The 20,420-nt window shown below is 55.4% G+C and overlaps 4 protein-coding genes across 4 annotated transcripts; all 4 read left to right on the top strand.

Moving 5' to 3' along the window:
* Positions 1-165: 165 nt before the first annotated feature.
* On the top strand, positions 166-663 carry BKCO1_3400041 (uncharacterized protein; the record flags this gene model as incomplete). Its single annotated transcript, XM_020274659.1, has 3 exons — positions 166-181; positions 244-378; positions 431-663. The coding sequence occupies 3 exons, from the start codon at positions 166-168 to the stop codon at positions 661-663; spliced, it is 384 nt and encodes a 127-aa protein (XP_020129296.1).
* A 984-nt stretch (positions 664-1,647) lies between these two features.
* On the top strand, positions 1,648-5,073 carry BKCO1_3400042 (signal transduction protein; the record flags this gene model as incomplete). Its single annotated transcript, XM_020274660.1, has 6 exons — positions 1,648-1,661; positions 1,710-1,764; positions 1,825-3,591; positions 3,649-3,828; positions 3,882-3,971; positions 4,021-5,073. The coding sequence occupies 6 exons, from the start codon at positions 1,648-1,650 to the stop codon at positions 5,071-5,073; spliced, it is 3,159 nt and encodes a 1,052-aa protein (XP_020129297.1).
* A 712-nt stretch (positions 5,074-5,785) lies between these two features.
* Positions 5,786-17,415, top strand: BKCO1_3400043 (histone acetylase complex subunit paf400; the record flags this gene model as incomplete). The annotated part of the gene is made up of 3 exons (XM_020274661.1): positions 5,786-5,840; positions 5,924-6,081; positions 6,136-17,415. The coding sequence occupies 3 exons, from the start codon at positions 5,786-5,788 to the stop codon at positions 17,413-17,415; spliced, it is 11,493 nt and encodes a 3,830-aa protein (XP_020129298.1).
* Positions 17,416-18,173: 758 nt separating this feature from the next.
* On the top strand, positions 18,174-20,195 carry BKCO1_3400044 (glutamyl-trna synthetase; the record flags this gene model as incomplete). Its single annotated transcript, XM_020274662.1, has 3 exons — positions 18,174-18,571; positions 18,625-19,603; positions 19,659-20,195. 3 exons carry the CDS (start codon positions 18,174-18,176, stop codon positions 20,193-20,195), a joined length of 1,914 nt encoding a protein of 637 aa, XP_020129299.1.
* Between the last annotated feature and the right edge of the window lie 225 nt (positions 20,196-20,420).

Here is a 20,420-nt window from a genome sequence, read left to right on the forward strand (position 1 = left end):
GGGATGGAGGGAGGGGTGACGGGTGCCTATATAACCCCGCTCTGCAGCCCCTCTCTTCGTGCTTCATCAACCATCACTTCAATCCTCACGCCGAATCTCATCTGGAACCAACATCCACTTCTCATCTTTCCCCTCACCAAAACACACACACACACATCAGCCAACATGCCTTTCGGTTGGGGTACGTCCACCTTCCCGCACCTATCCAGCATCCATGGCCTCATCAGTACTGACCTCATCCAGGTGAGTCTCACGACGCCTACCAGCAGGTCTACGAGGGCGGAGAGAAGAACGAGTCCAGCCTCAGCCACGAGGTGATTGCTGGCGGTGCTGCCTTCGCCGGCTTCAAGGCCTTCGAGGACCACCAGCGTAAGCAGGGTAAGTCATGTCCGGTCCCAATGCAGCATGCAACGTCGCTGACCTTGACCAGGCAAGCCTGTCGAGCACGCCTTCGCCAAGGAGCTCCTCGCAGGCTTCGCTGCCGCCGAGGTCGACAAGCTCGCCGAGACCAAGGGCGAGGACTTTGTCGACCGCGAAAAGGCCAAGCACGCTGCCAAGAGGAACGCTGAGAAGATGTACGACGACCACTACGGCGACAAGGACCAGTACGACCCCAGCTACGACAGCCCTGATAGGCTCAACAGGCAGTTCGGTGGCTGGTAAATACCTGGTCATGGGAATGGCGGCATGATATAACGAACACCCCATAAGGGCACATGTACCTAGCTTGCACCACTGCCACCAAGCGGTGGGAGCTGCCTTGAACAAGAAACTAAAGTTGTCAAAATTGGGTCTCCTGAAAAGCGAGCTGTGTTGGACCCGCATGCGAACCGCGGGCTTCGCCAAGCTGCTCCATGAGTCTGGGCTGAACGTCGACACCCACAGCGCTTGTCGACCTGCCAACCAGGTGCCATCACTTACATGAACCTAGCCGTGTATTAGTGTCATTGCTTCCCCGGAAATGAGAGACGCAGGCACGGTGAGCAAAAAGGGAAAGACATGTTACGCCTGATCAGCCCCTATCTCGATCCTGCCATTAAGGCTGACGGATGCCCGACAGCAGTGCAAAGGGCTGGCACGGGGAGGAGAGAATCAGCTGCAGTCGGTTCTGCATCAAGGCTAATGCCCCTTGCTTACCGGAGACGGTTGCCAGTGGTTGGTACGGGTCGTTGGAGCTGCATGACGTTGCAGCCAAGGCGTGTTGCTGCCGAGGATTTGCTTGACGTGGAGCCTGAAGATCGCCCGGCGGTCAAGTGTGGCGCCTTAGTCAGTGGAACGAGAGTACTCATACGTCGATACTGCGTAATGGCAGGCAGCGCGAGTCCCACAACGATGCCTGCGCCACTGAGCAGCGTGCCGTCGGTATTAGTGCCGTGCGCCGTGGACACAATGGGCTGCATCGTCGTGTTTCATGGTGTTTCTCGCGCGGCCGCGTGAGCGTGTCGGCGGAAACAGAAGATCGATCGTCGCTTGGCCCCTGCGCCTTCCCGGGGGTGTTTTCGCGACCGTCGTCTCCCAACGAGCTAATGCGACAAGCGCATAGCTCCTCACCCGCCTCCGTTTCTTCCATCTGCGCGACCCCATGTCTTGCCGCACTTTCTATACTCTTCCATTCGCGCCCTCGTTCGCTTCTGACACTCGCCGGGCATGAAGTTTGCCAAGTACGTTTTGCGACGCGTAACACTGCGACGCCGCTGACCTTATCTTAGGGAGCTCGAGCAGGAGCTCGTTCCCGAGTGGAGAGCCAAGTATCTGAACTACAAGGTCGCCTCCATGCCACTGCGCTCCGTTCGCGAGCTCCGCTGACCGCAATGTCCTCTGCAGCTCGGGAAGAAGAAAGTCAAGGCCATATCTCGCGCTCTCCGCAACTGCCACCAGAGCCCCCGAACCCCAGGCCTTCGTCGCATCTCCACCTTTACTCCCTCTCCGAACAACGCTGCCCCGTCGTACTCCTTCTTAAACCGCCTAGGACGGACCTCTACTGTTGATTCTGCAGCCCCGAACCTACCACACGATGCCCCGCGGAACATCGAGACAAGCACGGCCGGAGGAGTGCCGGGTGTTCACCGCTCATCACCTCAAGAGATACGCGGTCGAGGGACTCCGCGTGAGTCGCTTATCAAAAAGTCACCTGATGGCGCAGACGCGCCCGCCTTGACACGGTACGGAAGCATCATAGGATCACCGCCGAGGAGGTCAAGCGGTATACCGACACTCAATTTGCCCGACCCCGCTGTCGACCCGGACCGTGCTACCGTGTCTTCGCGATGGCATCATGGAGAGCCGCCGTCGCCGCCCAAGGCGAGTCCTGCGCCCGGCCCCAGTGCGTTTGAAATTGGCAAGACGCGATCACCCGTCAAGCCAAAATTGCCTGCCAAGTATGCTAGTATCTTCAGGCCGAAGCGCGTCAACTCCATGCCAGGAATCGCTGCCACCGATATGCCCAGTGATGCAAGACCGAGCGTTAGAAGGTTGCTATCTCTGGGCCCGGACGGAGGAGTACCCCAGTCGACTCCGGGCAAAGACTCGGACGTGCCTCTCGAAGCTTACCGCGAGCTCGATGTCCGTCAATCCGAGTTCTTCAACTTCTTGGACGGGGAGCTGGAGAAGATTGAGGAATTTTACAAGGACAAGGAGGACGAGGCTACCAAGAGGCTGGAGGTTCTGCGAGAGCAACTTCACATCATGCGTGACCGACGTTTGGACGAGATCATCTCAAAACTTCAAAAATCCAAGGTCAAAACATTGTCAAACGGTCTCTTCGACCCCGAGGGATCAGACGACAAAGCCAGTGGAAACGGTATGATGTCGCAAACTTGGATGAAGCCTTTCGACGACGCGATTGTGGCGGCCAAGAAGCTTCCTGAGGTGGTCAAAGGCAAACCGAAGCCTATGAGCAAGAATGCCAAAGCCATGCAGGATCTCGGAACCCCCTGTGGACCAGTTCCACAGGATCACCGTGACTATGTTCGCCGCCCTGAATCGCCTGGAGTACCCTACCGGACAGCGAAGCGTAAATTGAAGACTGCATTGCAAGAGTACTACCGTGGCTTGGAGCTTCTCAAGGCATATGCTCTGCTCAACCGGACAGCGTTTCGCAAGATCAACAAGAAGTACGACAAGACCGTCATGGCGCGGCCGACTATGCGCTACATGAATGAGAAGGTCAACAACGCGTGGTTCGTGAAAAGCGACATCATTGACGGTCATCTGCATGTGGTGGAGGATCTCTACGCGAGATACTTCTACCGTGGCAACCACAAAATTGCAGTGGGCAAGCTGCGCATCAAGTCGGCGAAGGCTGGCGACTTTACCGGTTCCACTTTCCGTAATGGCCTGATGCTCGCCACTGGAACGGTCTTCGGTTGCGAAGGTATTGCCTATGCGTCGAAATATGTCTTGGATGACGACTCGCCGATCCACGTAGCAACTACGTTCCTGTTGCAGATATACGCAGGCTACTTCTTGATGCTCCTTCTTTTCCTTTTCTTCTGTCTTGACTGCAAGATCTGGACAGACCAGAAGATCAATTATGGTTTCGTTTTTGAGTTTGATACCCGGACACAGCTCGATTGGCGACAGCTATGCGAGGTAAGCCCTGGGTATAAATCTCGAATCAATCGCTGTTGAGTTAACGACGCCGCTCAGATACCGTGTCTCTGCGTTCTCCTCGAAGGTCTAATCATGTGGCTTAACTTCAGCCACTATGGTGGCGACTCTATGTACATCTACTGGCCTATCGTTTTGATTGGCCTTACAGTACTCGTCATTTTCCTTCCCGTTCCGGTTCTATACCACCGCAGCAGACGGTGGTTTGCTTATTCCAACGTAAGTTGAACACAGCTAAGATCTTGTTTGCCATTGATCTCTAACAGCAGCAGTGGCGACTTTTCTTTGCCGGCCTTTATCCGGTTGAATTTCGAGACTTCTTCTTGGGCGATATGTTCTGTTCCCAAACATACGCTATGGGTGTAGGTTTACAGCTCTTTTATCCCGCGCATATGCTTATCAGATCGGTAGAACATTGAGCTCTTTTTCTGTTTGTACGCCAATGGGTGGGACAACCCAACCTCTTGCAACTCCTCGCATTCTCGACTGTTGGGGTTCTTTTCCACGTTGCCCGGTATCTGGCGCGCCCTTCAGTGTCTGCGACGTTATTACGATACCCGCAATTTCTTTCCACACCTCGTCAATTGCGGCAAGTACACCTGGACTATCATGTACTACATGAGCCTCAGTCTCTACCGGATCCACAAGAGTTGGCATCTGCGGGCTCTCTTCATCTTCTGTGCAACGGTCAATGCGGTTTATTGCACCATCTGGGACCTGGTCATGGATTGGAGTCTGATGAATCCGTACGCAAAGAAACCGTTCCTTCGCGACAATCTGGGGTACAAGAATGTATACTGGTACTATATCGCCATCGTTTTGGATCCCATACTCCGGTTCAATTGGATCTTTTATGCCATATACGGCAACGATTACCAGCACTCGGCGATCCTCTCGTTCATGGTGTCCCTATCGGAGATATTCCGCCGCGGAATGTGGACCCTGTTCCGTGTTGAGAACGAACATTGCACCAACGTTGTCAAATACCGAGCTTCGCGAGACGTGCCTCTGCCATACAGTGTTCCGGCCTCAACTAGAGAAAGCCTGGAGCAAGGCGACGAGGTGGTTACCCAACGGCCGAGCACTCCCAAAGCCCACGCTCCTGCAGTGTCTGGCACAACGACGGGAGCCGATCTGGAAGGCCAAGGTCCCGGCCGGGGCTCCGTCCGTCACCGACCGTCTGGCCCACCACCAACGCCTACAACTCGCGCTCTCACTCGCGTGGGTACTCTGCTTCATGCGGCGCATGCCCAAGATTTTGAGCGTCGCAAGAAACCCGAGGTGGGGCTAAGTGGTGGCAATGATGAGGATGACGAGGACGATGACTACGAGGAGGGTAGTGATGAGGACTCGAAGAGGCGCGGGGAACTTATGGAGGAGGATGTGGAGGACATAGCGAGAGCAGAGGGATTGATTTCAAGAGTGAGCATGGAAAGCCCGCAGCCGACTGACAGAAATTCTTGAGGCTTTCATTGGCAGCAATAATAATGCAATATACCCATAGTATTTCTTTTTTGCATTCCGGTTTTTCTTGTTGGGGTCGCGTGTGCATGGTTCATAAGTTATCAGGGATAGTGTAATCGGAGAACCTTGGGTGAGCATTCTATTGGGACTTGCAAGTAACAATAATGAGTCATGCATTATTTTCTAGCTATAAAGGCGGAACTAACCTTGTCTCCCTTGTTATGGAAGGACACATTATGGGTGGGATTGCAGTAGGCTGCCATAAGAGGAATAGCGTTAGGGCTTCCCAAATGGGAAAAGGATCGTCGTACTTGCCTCGCGCGACGCCCCGGCCGCGAAGTTCGCGGTTGCTGGTCTTCACGTCCACAGCTCTGTCACCACTGCATCTTCCTCCTCCCCCGCCGTGCGCCCCCACATCTCCACACCAACTCTCGTTTTCGCCGCTTCTCTTCGCTTGTCGCTCGCGGCTCTATGCTCTAACGATACCACCAATTTACGACGACAAGCCGCCACTTAATTCCGCCGCATTTGCAGCTCCGCGCGCTGCGCAACCTTCCCAACTTCGCCGATCCCGATCGCTTCCACCCATGCGTTGTCACAACCAAGAGGCATAACAAACCATCGGGGTCACTGCGCGCCCGGCGTTCTGGGAGAGAGGAGGGGATATTGTGTGGCGTGTTTCAGCAGCTGAGGCGCTGCGCAAGCTGCAACCATGGCGGACAGAACCATGGAGGCCTCTCTGAACAAGTTGGCGGACACGACGTCAGGTAAGGCTTTGCCAATGTCTACTCGGAATGCACACTGTTGGGCGCGGACAATAGGCCGTGTGCTGACACACTCGATCTTCCAGACTTGAAGGTCAAGACCGGCGTCGCGACAGAGATCCGGGATGGCATCGAGCTCTACTGCTCTGGCTCGACGTATGGCGTCTTCCTGGAGAAGTTTATCCCGGTCTTCCTCAAGCTCCTAGAGGGGCCACCCGTCTTCGTGAGCACATCGCCGGAGCAGGTAAGTCCGATTGCCAGCCTTGCGCCTGGCCGCTCGCTGACACAAGGTTGCTAGCGCCTACGCAACTGCATATTAGAGATCTTGCACAGGTTACCAATGAGCCCTACCGAAGCGCTAGAACCCTACGCCCCTCAAATCGTTGATCGACTCATGGTATTGGCGAAGATCGAAAACGAGGACAATGCGGCGTTGTGTATGAAGACGATCATGGACTTCGAGAGACACCAGACCAAGGCGCTGCAGGACCGGGTACAGCCATTCTTGGACCTCATTGCTGAGATGTTTGAGAATATGGATGCTGCTGTCCGGGACACGTTCGATAGCCCTTCTGGAAATCCTGCGTCGCAAGCGATCCCGTCTACGCCCAGTAATTCGCAATTCTCGCAATCACCGCGCCCGGGCTCCCCTGGCTCCGGCGGGTCGTCAGGTGGTCCAGACTTGGGAGGGGAACAGCAGCAGACGAGACATCTGCTGAAGGGCATGCAGTCATTCAAGGTGCTGGCGGAATGCCCCATCATTGTGGTGTCGCTCTTCCAGGCGTACAGGAATTGCGTCCACAAGAATGTGAAGCGGTTCGTGCCACTGATCAAGAACGTCCTGCTTCTTCAGGCACCGCCGCAAGAAAGGGCGCACACTGAGGCGAAGGCGAGAGGAGACATTTTCACGGGCGTGAGCAAGGAGATCAAGAATCGGGCTGCGTTTGGAGAGTTCATCACTGCCCAGGTCAAGACGATGAGCTTTTTGGCATATCTACTACGTGTGTATGCACAGCAGCTTACGGATTTTCTTCCTACGTTACCGGACATCGTGGTCCGCTTATTACAGGACTGTCCGAGGGAGAAGTCTGGTGCCAGGAAAGAACTTCTTGTCGCCATCCGCCACATCATCAACTTCAACTTCCGGAAAATCTTCCTGAAAAAGATCGATGAGCTGCTTGACGAGAGGACCTTGATCGGCGATGGTCTGACAGTGTACGAGACGATGCGGCCATTGGCGTATAGCATGCTCGCAGATCTCATCCACCATCTGAGGGAATCGTTATCACAGGAGCAGATCAGGCGGACGATCGAGGTCTACACTAAGAACCTGCACGACAGCTTTCCCGGCACCAGTTTCCAAACTATGAGCGCGAAGCTGTTGTTGAACATGGCCGAGTGCATTGCTAAGTTGGAGCCTAAGCACGAAGCCCGTTACTACTTGGTGATGATTCTCAACGCCATCGGTGACAAGTTTGCCGCGATGAACCGCCAGTTCGACAACGCAGTAAAGATTTCTAATCAGTTCTCTAGTCCGACCATAGAAGCCACCCCGGAAAACTACCTGGCTGAGAAGGACAGTCCGCCGGATTGGGACGAGATCGACATTTTCAACGCAACTCCGATAAAGACGTCGAATCCTCGCGAGCGGGCTTCCGATCCAATTGCGGACAACAAGTTCTTGTTTAAGAACCTGTTGCATGGGTTGAAGAACCTTTTCTATCAGCTTAGGGTCTGCAACCCGCCCAAGATAAAGGATGAGATCGATCCGAGCGTGTCGACACCAGCAAATTGGAATGAGGTGTCATTTGGCTACAACGCCGAGGAGGTCGAAGTCCTCATCAAATTGTTCCGTGAAGGCGCCCAAGTTTTCCGTTATTACGGTGTGGAAAAAACCCCTGGCGAGAAGGAGAGCCTATCACCCGGCGAACTCCTTGCTAACCAGCACATGATGTCGAGCGGGAAGGAGGAGAAGGAGCTCCTGGAAGCTTTCGCCACCGTTTTCCATCACATCGACCCGGCCACGTTCCACGAAGTGTTTGAATCAGAGATACCCCACCTTTACGAGATGATGTTCGAACATAATGCTCTACTACACGTCCCTCAGTTCCTTCTGGCCAGCGAGGCCACTTCTCCGAGTTTCGCTGGCATGCTCCTTCAGTTCTTGATGGGCAAGATTGACGAAGTTGGTACAGCCGACGTCAAGAAGTCGTCGATCCTACTCCGCCTCTTTAAGCTCTCCTTCATGGCCGTCACCCTTTTCTCGCAACAGAATGAACAGGTTCTGCTCCCGCACGTTACCAAAATTGTCACCAGGTCAATAGAGCTGTCGACCACGGCAGAAGAACCGATGAATTACTTCCTTCTCCTCCGATCGCTGTTCAGGAGTATCGGCGGTGGTCGGTTCGAGCATCTTTACAAAGAGATACTTCCCCTTTTGGAGATGCTCTTAGAAGTGCTCAACAACCTGCTCATCGCTGCGCGGAAGCCTTCCGAGCGGGACCTGTTCGTGGAGTTGTCCCTGACCGTGCCTGCTCGTCTAAGTAACCTGCTCCCACATTTGAGCTACCTCATGCGGCCCTTGGTGGTCGCTCTGAGAGCAGGCTCGGATTTGGTAGGCCAAGGTCTCCGTACACTGGAGCTTTGCGTTGATAACCTGACTGCGGACTACCTGGACCCCATCATGGCGCCCGTCATCGACGAGCTTATGCAGGGTCTTTGGGAACATCTCAAGCCAACTCCATACAGCCACTTCCATGCACACACCACTATGCGGATTCTAGGTAAGCTTGGTGGACGGAACAGGAAATTCATCAATGGACCTCCGCCACTCGAATACAAGCCCTACGCCGACGACGAACCAAGCATCGACATCCGTCTCATCGGGTCTCTGAAGGACCGCGCCTTTCCAACGTCTGTTGGCATCGAAAATGCTATTGGAAAGCTATGGGAGACCCCCAAAACTCCGGCTGCGAAAAAGTCAGATTATTTCCATAAGCAGCAGGCTTTCAAGTTCATCACCTCGCAAGTCAAACTGCTTTTGGGTGCGGACAGCCTGCCCGAAGATTTTGCCCAACTTGTCCGCCTGCAGGCTGATGACCTGAGCAATGGTACTCACGACCGTGGTTCTGATATTCTAGAGGCGTCCGAGAGGGACAAGTCGAACACGAAGAAGGATGCGCAACAAGATACTTTACGGAAACTGCTCAAGGCGGTGATGTACTGCAACTCAATTCCTGAGCTTAAAGGGGAGGCTACGACATTCATGGCTCACGTATGTCGACACTTCGCCCTTCTGGAAGTTGGAACTGCTCTCGCGACTATCAAGCATCGCAAGAAGCCCTTCGACGTCAATGCTGGTGAAGGGCCGGTAGTAATCGAGAGTCGAGTGATTCTGGAGGCAATCTCAGATTCGCTGGCAGCAGATCACGTCGAAGTGAAGGAGGCGGCTGAAGAAGCGCTCAAGACGCTGCACCAGGCGACAGTCACCATTTTCGGCGACCCGAACAAGGCGGAGAAACTCACGCTTTTCAAGCACTTGGCTGACATCTTCTGTCACAATTGCCACCAAGAGGACTGGTTCGTGAAGCATGGCGGCACTCTCGGCATCGACATTCTTACGACAAAGCTCGGTCTCACCGACGCGTGGATCAATGAGGGTGGACGACTCAACCATTTCTCCCGAGCCTTGGTGTACGTCATGCAAGACATGCCTCTCGACCTGACGAGCTCGACGCGCCTCAATGCCCAAACTACGCTCGAGAAACTGCTGCGCCGGTGCAGCGGCTTGTGGTCGAAGGATGATCTCAAATCACCCGCTAACTCGGACAACAAGCTCCTCAGCTTGTGTGGCTTCCTCGTGACTATGCTCTCGCATTCCAACAAACATGTGCGGAAAGCGGCCCAGGACAACCTGAAGATCATCGCAGAGTCGACTCACGCCGAAGTCCATGAGCTCGTCCTTCCCGTCAGCAAGCGGCTTCTGGATCCAATTTTCAACAAGCCACTACGCGCATTGCCCTTCAGCATTCAGATTGGTTACATCGACGCGGTGACCTTCTGCTTGAAGTTGGGCCATGGCGTTTTGACGTTCAATGAGCTGTTGACGCGCCTTCTCACGGAGGCTCTTGCGCTCGCCGATGCCGAAGACGAAGGTCTCACGGCAAAGCCGTACGAGCAGAGGAATGCAGAGGCTATTGTCAACCTGCGTGTCGCTTGCATCCGATTGCTTTCCACGGCGCAGACCTTCCCTGAATTCTCATCCAATCCGCCAAACCAGACCTTCCTCCGCGTTATCGCCGTCTTCTTCAAGGCGTTGTACTCCAAGTCCCCACAGGTTGTCGATGCCGCGAACGCAGGCCTTCAAGGGGTTCTTCATACCACCAACAAGCTACCGAAAGACGTTTTGCAGAGCGGTCTGCGACCCATTCTGGTCAACCTTCAGGATCCCAAGAAGCTCACGGTCGAGGGTCTCGACGGACTTGCTAGACTTCTCAAATTGCTCACCAATTATTTCAAGGTCGAGATCGGCTCTCGTCTCTTAGACCACATGAAGGTGATCGCGGATCAACGCGTCCTCCAAGCCGTGTCTTTTGGTTTGATTGAGCAACATAAGGCGATGAAGACGGTTACCGCAATCCTCAACGTCTTCCACTTGCTTCCGGCAGCCGCCGTCAACTTCCTGGGCCAACTTGTTCAGAAGGTCATGGAGCTCGAGGGCTCCCTGCGCAGGACGCACTACAGCCCGTTCCGCAAGCCGCTGATCAAGTATGTGAACCATTATCCGAAGGAGGCTTGGACCGATTTTGCACCTCGCATTAGAGATCATGCTAGCGGTCGCTTCTTCGCTCAGATCATGGCAGACCCCGCAAGTGGCCCTCTGCGAGAGGTCCTCGTCAACGACACTGAGGGGTTCATCAACGCCTTCGTGATTGACGACGACCAAAAGAAGTGGCCTGCAGCCATCAACGCAATTCACGTGGTGGAATCGGTGTGCAAGTATCCCGAGACCAGCACTTGGCTCGTCAACCAGCCAAACCTGCGCAAGGCGCTCATCGAGGCTGGAAAATCACTGGAGACTCGCCTTAGGCAGAACACGATCGAGGCTAGCCTGCGTCTTGCAGTTGATCAGGCTGGTGAGAGGCTCATTGGTGTCTTTACCAACTATCTCACCCATGAGCCCGACAACCTCGACTTCTTTGTTGAGATTATTGACGCGGTCACGGCCGAGGAGCTCAAAGCTTCGCCGTCGCTGTTCCACTTCATCTACACGACAATGATCTCAAACGAGTCGGTTGACTACTGGCGGTCTCTGATCATCCGCTGCATCGATCTCTACACCGGTCGCAACACCTCGCAGAAGACAAAGACGTTCGTCTTCCACAACGTCGTCAACCCAGTCTTCGCTATGGATGTGATGCGGAACTGGGACAGCCTGTTTGGTGCAGCGAAGGGAACCCAGCTGATGGACCGGAGCATGACGGAAACAATCCACAACCGCCTTTGGCGCGTGTACTCGATGGAGCAGGTGGAAGAGACGGGCCAGCTTGGCGTGGACCACTCGAGGATGGAGCTGTTGCAGATGACTACGCTGCTTGTCAAGTATCATCACGGCCTTATCCAGGACACTCGCAAGGACGTCATCAAGTTCGGATGGAACTACATTCGTCTCGAGGATATCATCAACAAGCACGCTGCCTACGTGCTAATCGCGTATTTCATCGCCCATTACGAAACACCGCCGAAGATTGCTGTCCAGATCTACTCTCAGCTACTCAGAGCCCATCAAAACGAAGGCCGCCCGCTGGTCATGCAAGCTCTTGAGGTTCTTGCACCTGTCTTGAAGAAGCGCATCGGTGGCGGAGAGAACAAACAACCGCCAATGTGGGCTAGGATCCCGAAAAAGATTCTGACCGAGGAGAGCTCGAACCTGCAGCAACTGATCAGCATCTTCAATTTCCTTGTGCGCTACCCAGACCTATTCTACGAGGCAAGGGAGCCGCTGTCGACAATCATTATTCCCTCGCTTCCGAAGATCGCCCAACCTCCCAGTTTGGGTAACGACCACAAGAAGATTGCTCTGAATCTCATCAATCTGCTGCGTCGATGGGAAAGGAGAAGCTCAACTGAGTCGGGCTTTAATTTCGACCAGCTCAGCATCGGGACTAGATCGCCAAAGAGACGCCACGATGGCTCAATGGTTGCCCCCGATCCATCGTCAAAGCAATTCGTTGCGCCGCCGGCCTTGCGTCAAGCTCTGATCAAGTACCTGGCTACGTTCATAATGTTGATCCCAGAGCGCTATCCCGTCCCTTCTACCAAGATCCGTGAGAGTACGGCGGCACACAATGCTCCACCTGCACAGTCTACGGATGCTTGTGAGATGGCCGTGGAGCTATTGCAAGACCTGTTGTCTGCTTACTGGAACGATTTGGACATTGACAGCATCCTTGCGAGGGTGGAGAACGTCATCATGACAGAACCAAAGCAGGAAGAAAAGCCTGAAGTTGCGACTACAAGGCTGATCAATGCGCTTCAAGTGCTCAAGGTCTTTGTCAACGTCAGGTCGGGCGACTGGATTTTGGCGCACCTGCCACAGCTCCAGAAAGTGCTCGAGAAGCCTATCCGTAACGAGAGCGCGGAGATCCAGGACTGCCTTCACGCACTTAGCGATGAAGACAGCCGGGTCAAGCTTAAGCCACTCATGAAGCGTATTCTTGAAGTCTTGCCTGAGCCTAGCACTGACGAAGATGGCGCTACAACCGAAGAGACGCCCTCTACTGAATTTGTGGCTTTCTGCAACCAAGTGGCCACGGAGACTCTAGGGAACAACAACAACATTGCCGCTGTCAGCCTGCTTTGGACTCTCTGCCAGCATCGGCCAGAGGACGTTGATCCGCAGCATATTGTCCAGGTTGTGAAGGTTCTGAACACTATGAGCAGGGAGCACTTGACGGCGGCCAGTCAAAACCAGGGTCCGATGCACGGAATGCGCTCTGATGGCCAGAACCCAGCCCCGATGGGGTCGTATGAGCACGAAATCCAAGTGGGCCTCATCCTCAAGGCCATCGACTTTTTGGCCGCCCGCATGAGCCAGCTTGGAGACCAGAGACGCCCTTTTCTGACCTTCCTGGCATCACTCGTTGAGCGTTCGCCGAGCACGGCTATCTGCCAGAAGATTGTAGATCTCACCGACGGCTGGATTTTTGACAGCAGTGAGCCTGTACCGACGTTGAAGGAGAAGACAGCCGTTCTGTCAAAGATGCAGGCGTTCGAGTCGCGAACGGACAAGACACTCCTGACCAAGTTCCTTACCCTGGTGATCCGCATCTACGAGGACCCCAAGATCACCAGATCGGAGCTTACTGTGCGCATGGAGCATGCATTCCTGATTGGCACGAGGGCGGAGGACGTAGAAATGCGTAACCGCTTCATGACCATTTTCGACCGCAGTCTTAGCAGAACGGCTAGCGCTCGTCTGAACTATGTCATTGCGGGTCAGAATTGGGACATCCTCGGTCGTTCTTTCTGGCTCAATCAAGTCGTTCACCTTATGTTTGGTTCGGTAGAGATGAACAACATGGCACAGCTCCACCCCGAGGACTTCAAGGTCATGTCGGCTTCGACTCTCTTCGGTACCTACTCGAAAGATCCACGCCTTGGCGATGTCATGGTGGATGATCAGCTGGAGATATACATCTCAAACCATCGCCAGTTTGTCAATTCTTTCGGCGACGTCAAGATTCGGGACCTCTTCGACCCACTCACTCATCTTCAACACGTCGACTCCAATCTTACACACGATATCTGGGTCCATTTCTTCCCTCTCTGCTGGTCGGCGCTGGCCAAGGATGACCAGGTCGATCTTGAGAAGGGTCTCGTTGCTCTCCTCACAAAGGATTACCACATGCAATCCATTGACGAGCGGCCGAACTGTGTGCAGACGGTCCTCGAGGGTGTGGTCAAGGCAAGGCCCAGAGTCAAGTTCCCGCCGCATGTCATGAAATACCTTGCGCAGACCTACAATGCCTGGTACACGGCACTGTGCTACCTCGAAGACTACGCTATTGACCCTATCATTGATACTGCACAGGTTCGGGAGAGTAACTTGGACGCTCTGCTGGAAATTTACGCGCAGCTCGAGGAACACGACCTGTTCTACGGCACTTGGAGGAGACGCTGCCAGTATGTCGAGACGAACGCCGCTCTGTCCTACGAGCAGAACGGCATGTGGGACAATGCCCAGAAGTTGTACGAGACTGCTCAAATCAAGGCTCGTACCGGTGCTTTGCCGTTTTCACAGGGCGAGTACATGCTTTGGGAAGACCACTGGGTTGTTTGCGCGCAGAAACTGCAGCAATGGGAGATCCTGAGCGACTTTGCAAAGCATGAGAACTTCTCGGATCTCTATCTTGAATCCATGTGGCGGATTTTCGATGCATGGCAGAACAACGAGCAACGCGAGCAGCTCGAATCAAGCATCAAGGCCGTGTCGGATGCGCCCACGCCTCGACGAATCTTCTTCCAGGCATTCTTGTCCCTTCTCAAGCTGCACAGTACCCAAGAAACCAACCAAGACTTCAACAAAGTCGTTGACGACGCGATTCAGCTATCCATCCGGAAGTGGCACCAGCTGCCCAAGAGAACGACGAACGCGCACATTCCGCTGCTTCAGAACTTCCAGCAGTTGGTCGAGCTTCACGATGCGAGCGTCATCTGCTCCAGCTTGGCTGCTACGAATCAGCAGAACTTGGACCACAAGTCGCAGGAGCTCAAGCTTCTGCTCAGCACGTGGCGCGACCGTCTGCCCAATTTCTGGGACGACATCAACGCCTGGCAGGACCTCGTCACTTGGCGGCAGCACATATTCCACCTCATCAATGGCAAGTATCTGCAGCTGTTGCCCCAGCAGCAAGGTAACGCCAGCGGCAACTCATACGCTTACCGTGGCTACCACGAGACGGCTTGGATCATCAACAGGTTCGCACACGTGGCTCGCAAGCACAGTCTTCCCGACGTCTGCATCAACCAGCTCAGCCGGATCTACACGCTACCCAACATTGAAATCCAGGAAGCCTTCCTCAAGCTCCGTGAGCAGGCCAAATGTCACTACCAGAATAAGCAGGAGCTCAACAGTGGTCTGGATGTCATCAACAATACCAACCTCAACTACTTCGGCGCGCAGCAGAAGGCGGAATTCTACACACTCAAGGGCATGTTCCTCGCCAAGCTTGGCCAGACGAACGAAGCCAATGATGCATTCGGCAGCGCACTGTACTTCGACATCAAGTTGCCCAAGGCATGGAAGGAGTGGGGTCGTTACAACGACAACCTGTTCAAGCAGACCCCGCAAATCCTGGACAAGGCTTCGGCGGCTATCAGTTGCTATCTCGAGGCTGCAAGCCAGTACAAAAACCACAAGTCACGCGAGTTGCTCGGCCGCATCCTGTGGCTGCTCAGCTTGGACGGCCCAGAGCGTTCGTTGGCGAAGACGTTTGAAAATTTCAAGGGCGATACGCCTTCCTGGTACTGGATCACGTACATCCCGCAGCTGTTTGTCGGTCTTTCGCGGCCCGAGGCCCCGATCTGCAGACAGGTGCTTGGGAAGTTGGCAAAGACTTACCCGCAAGCGCTGTTCTTCCAGCTACGCACTAGCAGGGAGGACTTCCATCAGATTCGCAAGCAACAGGAGGCGAAGGAAGCGAGAGAGAAGGCAATATTGGACAAGAAGAAGCAGGCACAGCAGGCAGCTGGTGGTGCGCAGAGCCAGAACCAAGGCTCGGGCCAGAGCTCGGAGAATAAGCAGGGCTCTCCATCGAGGCCGGACACGTCCGGCGGCAATGAGCAGAAGCCAGGTGCTTCTAGTGGCAACGATAACAACGGCCAGGCTGCGAATGGGCAGAAGACGGAGAATGGACAGGACACGGAACAACCACCGCAGCTGAAGAAGCCGTGGGATTATGTGGAGGAGGTCATGGCTGCGCTTAAGACGGCCTTCCCCCTTCTTGCACTATCCATGGAAACGATGAGCGACGGCATTGCCAAGCACTTCAAGTGTCCTCCCGACGAGGACGCGTACCGACTCATCGTCGCTTTACTGAATGATGGTCTCAGCTACATTGGACGTCAGCCCGCTCTGTACCAGGAAACCAAGCTCCCTAGCTCGACCGAAGCCAACATCACGCGTTTCGCCGAGTCTGTTCTGCCGCCGCACATCCGCAGATCTTTCGAGGCCGACTTCGTGGCGAAGAAGCCTACGATGTACGAGTACATCCAGAAACTGCGCAAGTGGAGAAACCGCTTCGAGGAGAGGTTGGATCGCCGCAGGCTGACACACCACCTCGAGTCGTACACTACTCACCTGAGCGATTTCAAGTATCAGAAGTTCGATGAGATTGAAGTACCCGGGCAGTACCTGCTGCACCGCGACAAGAATCAGGATTTCGTCCGCATCGAGAGGTTCTTGCCCGACATTGACCTGGTCAGGACCGTGGGCTTATGCCATCGCCGTCTCAAGATTCGTGGCCACGACGGCAGCACGCATCCTTTCGCGATTCAGCACCCAGCTGCACGGAACTGCAGGCGTGAGGAGCGCATCTTGCAGCTGTTCCGCATCTTCAACACCACGCTGTCCAAACGCAAGGAGAGCAGGCGCCGTAATCTGCAGTTCACGCTTCCGTTGATGGTGCCGCTCTCGCCCGGGGTGAGAATGGTGCAAGATGACTCGTCGTACATCAGTTTGCAGGGCATTTACGAGGACTACTGCCGCCGCAACGGCATCAACAAGGATGATCCGATACTGTTCGCGATCGAGAAGCTCCGCAGCCTCGGGCCGCAACTGTTGTCGGCGCAGCCACCACAGGGACATCCTAACGCAGATGTCGTCCGCCAGCGCAACATCGAGCAAAGCACGGCCATCCGACTCGAGGTCTTCGCGGCCATCCAAGAAAAGTACGTGCCGCCAACGGCTGTGCTCGAGTACTTCAATGCCATCTACCCGTCGTTTGCCGACTTGTGGCTGTTCCGCCGGCAGTTTTCGTACCAGCTGGCGGCGCTGACGTTCATCACGTACATCATGCATATGAACACGCGCTACCCGCACAAGATGAACATTTCGCGGCGCACGGGCAACATCTGGGGCTCGGAGTTGGTGCCGTCGATGGCGGGCGGCAAGCCCTTGTTCCACAACCCGGAGCCGGTGCCGTTCCGGCTGACGCCGAACCTGCAGACGATGATGGGGCCGCTCGCGACCGAGGGCGTCTTCGCGCCGGCGCTGATGGCCATCGCGCGCTGCGTGGTGGAGCCCGACGGCGAGCTGGAGATGCAGCTGAGCATCTTCGTGCGCGACGAGATGGTGCACTGGCACACGCAGCAGCACCGGCAGCACGTGCAGGACGGGCAGCTGCGCGAAAGCGTCGAGCACAACTCGGGCCAGATCGTCAAGAGGGCCAAGAGCCTGGCCGAGGTGCCCAGCAGCAACAACTTGCCGGCGAACCAGACGGTCGTGGATCTCGTCAGCGTTGCGGTCAATCCTAGCAAGCTGTGCATGACGGATCCGCTTTGGATGCCGTATTTGTAGACGGGCCACGGGGCAGTTAGTCCTTTCGTGCAACGGAAGTGGATGTGGATTGGGTTCTAGGGGCGGGAATGGGAAGGCGTTTTTTCGGGGGGTTAAGTGGGTTGGGCCATTGGGGGGCGTTGAGGGTGGGCGTAGGGTTGGTCAGCGGAGCGGACAGAGGCATCGGGTGTGCATGCGGATGGGAAACATGTTGTTCTTTTATTCTGAGTATTGCCATCAAAAGCGTGGTTAGCGAGGCGTATATGCGGGGAAGGCTTGAAAGAACTGAAATGAGTTACTAGAACAGCGATCAAATTAATGGTGTTGATAGAAAACCAACAGACCAAGAACCCCTTGATATCTTCTTTGGGGAATCGCGGTACCGCAAGTTCTTTCGGCCAAAGAAAGCCTTGCATAGTACTATCAATGGTCTCGGACCGGCGGGCTGGCGGGCGATAAGTTGTTGCCACCTGAGACGCTCCCTGCCTGACTCAAACAACTTCTGCTCACGAGATGGTTCCGGGCTGGACTCAGCCTCTGCGGAAAGTCAGGCTACCGTGGCAACCTACAAGCCAGACCTCACAGAGTTTTAAGAGCTCACACCTTATCTTCGCAGGCTTTGCCCAACTCACGCGAGGTGGCGGGCGGTAAGGGCGGCATGGCAATGACTGTTCCTGCATGACTCGCACTATAAGACGAAATTCTGCCCCGCCGCCATCGTCGTCACCAGCCAACAACACCCCCCGACTGCCCGCAACCCACCGCACCGCACCGCAACAATGGAGGCCCAGATCAAAGAGTGGCAGCAGAGGGCGGAGAAGCTTTCTCCGCTCAACCTCAAGGCCATTGAGCCTCACCTCTTCGAGCTCGACAACCACCTTACCCTTCGCTCGCACATTGTCGGCTACAGCCTGACCGACGCCGACACCACCGTGTGGAAGACGATCCGTGACAACCGCGTCGCCCATGCCTACGTCAAGCAGAGCCTCATGGTGAACCTGTCGCGTTGGTTCAAGTACATCGAGGAGGCCTACCCGGAGCAGACCACCCTCGCATACCGTCCGGCCGCGAAGAAGCCCGCTGCTGCTGACAAGAAGGAGGACGATGCTGGCAACTACGACATCGGCCTGCAGGACGTCGAGCACGGCGTCATCACCCGTTTCCCTCCGGAGCCCTCGTACGTCGGCCGTCTTCCCCTTCTCGAGCATCTGCTAACAAGCCGCCGTGCAGCGGATACCTGCACATCGGTCACGCCAAGGCCGCGCTGCTGAACGACTACTTCGCCCACAAGAAGTACAAGGGCACCCTCCTCCTCCGTTTCGACGACACCAACCCCCTCAAGGAGAAGCAGGAGTTCCAGGACTCGATCATTGAGGATCTTGCTCTGATGGGCATCAAGCCCGACAAGACCAGCCACACCAGCGACTACTTCCAGGAGCTGTACGAGTACTGCGTGCAGCTGATCAAGGAGGGCAACGGCTACGCCGATGACACGGAGCAGGAGCAGATGCGCAAGGAGCGCATGGACGGTCTGCCTAGCAAGAGGAGGGACAGCTCTGTCGAGGACAATTTGGCGCGCTTCGAGGAGATGAAGAAGGGCACCGAGGAGGGCACCCGGTGGTGCATTCGCGCGAAGATGTCGGTCGACAACCCGAACAAGGCCATGCGCGACCCCGTCGTCTACCGGTGCAGCCCCCAGGAGCACCACCGCACTGGCGACACCTGGAAGATTTACCCCACCTACGACTTCTGCTGCCCCATCGTCGATGCCCTCGAGGGCGTCACCCACGCTCTCCGTACCACCGAGTACAAGGACCGCGATGCTCAGTACCAGTGGTTCATCAAGACGCTCAGGCTTCGCAACGTCTACAACTGGGATTTCGCCCGCATGAACTTCGTCAGGACGCTGCTCTCCAAGCGCAAGCTGACCAAGTTCGTCGACAGCGGAGTTGTCTGGGGCTGGGACGACCCGCGCATGCCCACCGTCCGTGGTATCCGCAGGCGTGGTATGACGATTCCCGCGCTGCAGGAGTTCATCCTCAAGCAGGGCCCCAGCAAGAACATTGTCAACCTGGACTGGACCACCTTCTGGGCCACCAACAAGAAGTACATTGACCCCATTGCTGGTCGCTACACTGCCGTCGAGACGTCCAACAAGGTGCCCGTCACCATCGTTGGTTTTGCTCACCCCGGGCCTTACAGCGAGGAGGTAAGCGGTCGAACGTGGTAGTTGCGCAGACGACAACAGAGCTAACATCGGGCAGAAACCCCTCCACGCCAAGAACAAGGACGTCGGGACGAAGAAGATCTTCTACAGCGGCGAGGTCATCATCGACCAGGAGGACGCGCAGTCGTTCGCGCAGGACGAGGAGATCACACTGATGGGCTGGGGCAACGCCATCGTGCGCAAGGTGTCGCACTCGCTGAACCCGGTCAACCTGTTCAAGGACAAGACGCCCATTACGGGCATCGAGATGGAGCTGCACCTGCAGGGCGACGTGAAGAAGACGGCCAAGAAGATCACGTGGCTCAGCACGGCGCAGGACCTGGTGCCCGTCGAGCTGGTCGACTTCGACTACCTGATCACAAAGGACAAGCTGGGCGAGGACGACAAGTTCGAGGACTTCATCACGCCCAAGACCGAGTTCCGCACCGAGGCGCTGGCCGACGCCAACGTCGCCAAGCTCAAGGTCGACGACATCATTCAGTTCGACCGCAAGGGCTTCTTCAGGGTGGACCGCGCCTTCCAGCACGGTCAGCCTGCCGTGTTCTTCCAGATCCCGACTGGTAAGACCAAATAGGGGCAGAGTTGCGGTTTTTTTTGACGGGACGAGTTGGTTTCTGACAGATTTTATGCGGACTGAACAAAAAACAAATGGACATGATATGATTTTGATGCGCGCTTCTTTTCGTTTTATTTTTGGCTTGATTTGTAAGACTTGAAGTGTCGTGACTACGTCATTGTTCGTCACGCTTGGTCCCATAGTTTGGGTGAAGGTAAAGCGGATAAAAAAAAAGGCAGGGAG

This window comes from Diplodia corticola, assembly GCF_001883845.1.
Source record: "Diplodia corticola strain CBS 112549 chromosome Unknown scaffold34, whole genome shotgun sequence".
Taxonomy (NCBI): Eukaryota; Fungi; Ascomycota; class Dothideomycetes; order Botryosphaeriales; family Botryosphaeriaceae; genus Diplodia; species Diplodia corticola.